Source organism: Phalaenopsis equestris, unplaced genomic scaffold, assembly GCF_001263595.1.
Source record: "Phalaenopsis equestris unplaced genomic scaffold, ASM126359v1 Scaffold000002, whole genome shotgun sequence".
Lineage (NCBI taxonomy): Eukaryota > Viridiplantae > Streptophyta > Magnoliopsida > Asparagales > Orchidaceae > Phalaenopsis > Phalaenopsis equestris.
The window spans coordinates 50,705,867-50,710,616 of record NW_018164444.1 but is presented as its reverse complement, the minus strand read 5'-3'; the positions used below and the strand labels follow the sequence as shown (position 1 = coordinate 50,710,616).

The following is a 4,750-nucleotide window of genomic DNA, read 5'->3' as shown; positions in this document are numbered from 1 at the left end:
GACTTAAAAAAATGGATTGACCAAGATTTATAGACTAAGGGAGGGATTGGGGAAGGGTTTAGAATCACTAAGATGTATTCTAAGACATTTAATATGTGAGGCCTTGTGGCTCTATAGGTTGCCTATGAGTTGACTTGTGCTAAATTGGGCATAAAATTGGTTAACCTCCCTCATTTCAGAAGAAATCTATTATTAAGCTACTAATTACAATTAATGAGCTAGAGCAATTAAATATAGATTCGTTTGAAGCTAACAGATGGACAATTTGACTTGAGTAACTCATTCACCAAAACCTATAAGAGAGCACCTAGAGCGCATGAAGGAGTTCTAAGTCTATATGTGATGGCTAGGCAAGGTGTTCAATTGATTGTTTTCCCCTCATCATAAATGAGATCTACAACCATGCACAAAAATGAATTATGAATTTGGCATCAAGGTTGAATGTGATAAACTTGGACCACCTTCATATTGAAGCCTTGATAGTCCTCCAACAATACTATTCTAAGAATTTCCAAACAATAAAATTGTTGAGAAGAAAATTTAAAGTACAGAGAAAAATTCGAACAAATCATAAAGGTGATTATATATATATTTTAAGTTAGTTATCCAGCATCTGCTGCCACAAAGATTCAACAATAAGCTTACGATTCACAGTAGACTGCATCTTGAAATAGTAAATAAAAATTACTATATTTGGAAAGAATTCACCATTTTTTATCCTCCAAAATATTTCATGTTATAACCTTTGTAAAATTTCCCTGAATTAGATTAATTTTCTGGTTGGATATGTATAAGTACTTCTCGATTTATCATGGATTATCACGTGCATTTCAAACATTAACTACTCAAAACAGTATTAAAAGCTTTTGCATGGTGATTTGATTCTTAATTTTCCTATGATTTGAAACCATCAGCTTAAAACTTAGACACAAATAGCTGCCTCAAAAAAGCATGTAAATGCCAAATCCATAAAAAATAAAAATTACAATTCAAGAAATTATTAAACCCAAGCTAAATGTACGGGGTAGCAATGAGATGGAGCGCATAACTGAAAAACATCTCATAAATTATTTATATTAAATACCCACCTAATTATTGACACCTAATACTTTTTATTTCAGCTCTCTTACTCAACGATATTAAAATCTCACGAACTCGTAATAAACCTACGCAGACTATTTTGAACCAAGCAAATCATTGATCATCCGCTCCAAGCCGTCGGAAGAGCTCCCAAGCTGAATAACCTTGCTTTCCACTCCGCCGCCTTCTTTCTCATCTTCTTACCCTCCTCCCCCTCCATCATCTCCCTTATCAATCTCTCAACCTCCGTCCTTGTCAAGCTACTGTCCATCTCCATCCCCACACCCCAATCAGTGCGTGAATAAAAACAATTCATTTGTTGCTCCGCGAAGAACGCCCAAGATATCATCGGCACACCACCACTTATGCTCTCCAATGTCGAGTTCCAGCCGGAGTGCGTTAAGAAAACTCCCACTGCCCGGTGGCGAAGCACCTCCTCTTGATCGCACCAGTCTGCCAGCAATGCTCTCTGGCTAGTCTCTTTCAGAAAATCTGCAGGCAGCACAGACTTTTCTCCCCTCACTAGGTCGGGTCTGATCACCCATAGAAAATCATAGCCGCTATTGGCGAGGCCCCATGCTAACTCCTTGAATTGATCTCCGTTGATTACAGTTACGCTTCCAAAGTTGACGTACACAACTGATTGATCCCGCTTGCCGTTAAGCCAAGTTATGCATGTGGTGTCCTCCTTCCATAGGCTTGTGTTGATGGAGGCGAGTCGGCTTTCGTTTGATATCAAGCTTCGAGAGAGGAGCGATAGTGGGCCCACGGCGTAGACGGAGGGGATGATCTGCCGCAGTGCCTCAAGGACGGGAACCTCAAGGGCTTCAAAGGTGTTGAGCACGATTGCTGTGGCCATGGAAGCTCTGTTTGTCTCGTGCCGGATATAGTTAAACATCTTATCTTTTATATCCGTCACGCGCAGGAAAGAGGGTAAGTCCTTTAGACGTATGCCTTGTCTTAGACCGGGTATCCAGTCTACTTCTGTGTCAAGGTATCCGCTGGTTAACGCGGCCTCATCTACATCAAGACAACATGGTATAAGTAATGAAAAGACAAAGAATATGCATTAGACAATTTCTTAGAGAAGAAAAGTTATATTATTTAGATGCGAAGTTACAATTGAATATTTTAAATGACAATGATCGATTGTTATTTTGAGTTAATTATATATATATATATTACATTCTGTCTTTTTCTCAATTTATTTAGGGGTAATTACATTAGATAGCAATCAGGACCTTGCTATTTACATATCTAGCACTTTTTTTCAGTCATTTTTTTAATATTCTCAAATTTGAAAATTCATGATAAAACCTCTAACTCATATTTTTCATTTTTATCAAATTTTCTCTATAATTTATTCTTGACACATATAAATAAATTAATTGGATTGTTCAAAAATATCACATATGATACTAAATTTTGTAAATAATAATATTTCCGTTATATATATATATATATATATTATTAATTGGATTGTAAATTATCCTATTTATTTGTTCATCGTGTAAGATTTAAAATTCATAACATGTTATGTCTGCATCCTTACCGTATGTAAATTTCCCTAAAAAATATAATTGTCACGTCTCCTTGTTTAATTTAAGCATCTTCAAATTTTTTTTAATTTATTTCTAAAATCCAGTTGTTTTATTGTAAAATTAAAATTTTATGACAAACAAATATCTATAAAGATAACGAAACAAAGCTCGCGCGGATCATTATTTACGCTACGCTTCAACTTGTTTACCTTTGAGTGGAACGACGCCCCGATCCACTAGCTGTTGGAAGTTGAGGTAAGCAAGGAAAGCGCAAGCGCTGGTGGTCCAGAAAAGAATCTCCGGGATGTTGAGCTCGCGAGCCGCGTCAAGTGTGAAACTCATGGCGCCATCAGCAACGATGCACGAGACGGGGGGCGTATTTTTCTCTTCTTTGAGCTCAGCAAGGAGAGTTCGGAATGGACCGAGACAATGCTTCATTGTTGATTCACAGAGATCGGGGACGTTCTGCGTAGCATTTTCATCGGAGTAGGGGAGGCCGTCAGAGATGGTAAAGAAACGGAAGTCGGGGAGTTCACGAACAGAGCCCTGAGAAAAATACAGCCGGCGGCGGTTGTATTCGGATAGGACGAAGGTGATGTGGAAACCTTTGGCGTGAAGAATTTTGGCCAAGCTTAGCACGGGGTTCATGTGGCCTTGGGATGGAAATGGGACGCACACAGCGTGGGGTTTGTTTAATGAACTCGAAGCCATTTTTGTTTCTCCAATCTCTTTGAAGATAGCTAACCCCTTGATATGTTGTTTGTACGAACACTCGTCTTGTTACTGTTCTTGATAGAAGGCTGGCTTTGTTTATGTAGAGAGACGGGGGACGATGTTGAAGCCGGAAGTAAAGGACGGATTTTTAACTGAATTTTGAAGGATTCATGTAGGGATTATTCATTATCGAGCGAACATTTACTTAATTATTTATTTGATAGGTGAGAATATCAAATAATTCGGTAATAATGTTCATGATATTCGGAGTTAGAGCGGTGGACCGTTTTCCACCGCTTTGGAGGTTTCGCTTCATTTGAGCATTTTTTTTCGCTATTTTGTTTGTTAAAAAGCTACCAGGTGTAATTTTGCTCGGTCATTACTTTATATTTTGTATTTAATTTATGCTGAGATTTTTTTTTTCGTATAATTCTACGTGTTAGTGTGTTTTAAATGCAATAAAACTGTTGTTCAACTCTTTTCAATATATATATATATATATATTCTCAGATTCAAAGAATGAGGCAAGAATGTTCACCAAGCCAGTTGGATAACTGGGCTAGATCAATTAGAAAAAATAATAAGACTAGGGAAAATGTTCGAATAACCCACCAATTGTGATCAACACACAGATGCTAGATAAAGGCAGTTTGGCAACTTTCTCTGAAGATTAACTCTCACAATATACTAATTCATCCCGAACATTTCTCCCAGCAGTCCAATTTCCTCGGGAAAACCAACTCCTAGGCTGAAATTAACTCGCCCTATGACCAAATTGGCCAATTGAAGCATTAACTTTGTCTCCCAATATTGGTTACCAATGTAGGAAGTTACCCCGATAATATTTATTATAACGCCCAACCTAGAATATATAGGACAAAGATGTTAGATCGACGATTTCTTATTTCCTGGGTTATTTGTATATTTATAATTATAGTATTGATACGCTAACAACAAATTTTCATCATCCGGCACAGACATGACACAAATTTCGAGACAATATTTTATTCATAAAATATTCAAATCTTGATAAAAAGTTATCTAGAGCTCTGATTTCAACAAACTTATTGTCAAACTGGTCAGCTTGATGAGACGGACCTAATGATATGAAACTAGCTCAATCTGAGTCAAGTCAAGCCCAGATCAAGTCATAATCCAGACACATTTGGAAGATCAAATGGTTGTCGAATATGACAAGTTTATAATCGAATCGAGCAGCTTGACAAGACGAATCCAACGAGCCAAAGATCACTCAATTTTGATATCATTAAGGCACTCAAATGTCCATTAACCTTTGTTTGATTGGAGGAAGTTCTCCGGACCGTCCGATCAAAATGATTCATATTCATGCATTAATAAAACCAAAAACACTATAAATAGAGCCCCCCCCTTCACAGGGGGGGGGGCTGGAAGCC

General features: G+C 37.6%; 1 protein-coding gene across 1 annotated transcript; it reads right to left on the bottom strand.

Moving 5' to 3' along the window:
• Nucleotides 1-946: 946 nt before the first annotated feature.
• On the bottom strand, nucleotides 947-3,500 carry LOC110034874 (7-deoxyloganetin glucosyltransferase-like). Its single transcript, XM_020739115.1, has 2 exons — nucleotides 2,831-3,500; nucleotides 947-2,100 (listed from the first exon to the last, which is right to left on the bottom strand). Exons 1-2 carry the CDS (start codon nucleotides 3,330-3,332, stop codon nucleotides 1,202-1,204), a joined length of 1,401 nt encoding a protein of 466 aa, XP_020594774.1. The 5' UTR covers nucleotides 3,333-3,500; the 3' UTR covers nucleotides 947-1,201.
• Between the last annotated feature and the right edge of the window lie 1,250 nt (nucleotides 3,501-4,750).

Excerpts from the sequence above, each read along its gene's own strand:
- LOC110034874 (XM_020739115.1), bottom strand. The coding sequence starts at position 3,332 with ATGGCTTCGAGTTCATTAAACAAACCCCACGCTGTGTGCGTCCCATTT. Across the intron at positions 2,101-2,830 it reads GGGCGTCGTTCCACTCAAAG|ATGAGGCCGCGTTAACCAGC; the intron begins GTAAACAAGTTG and ends GTCTTGATGTAG.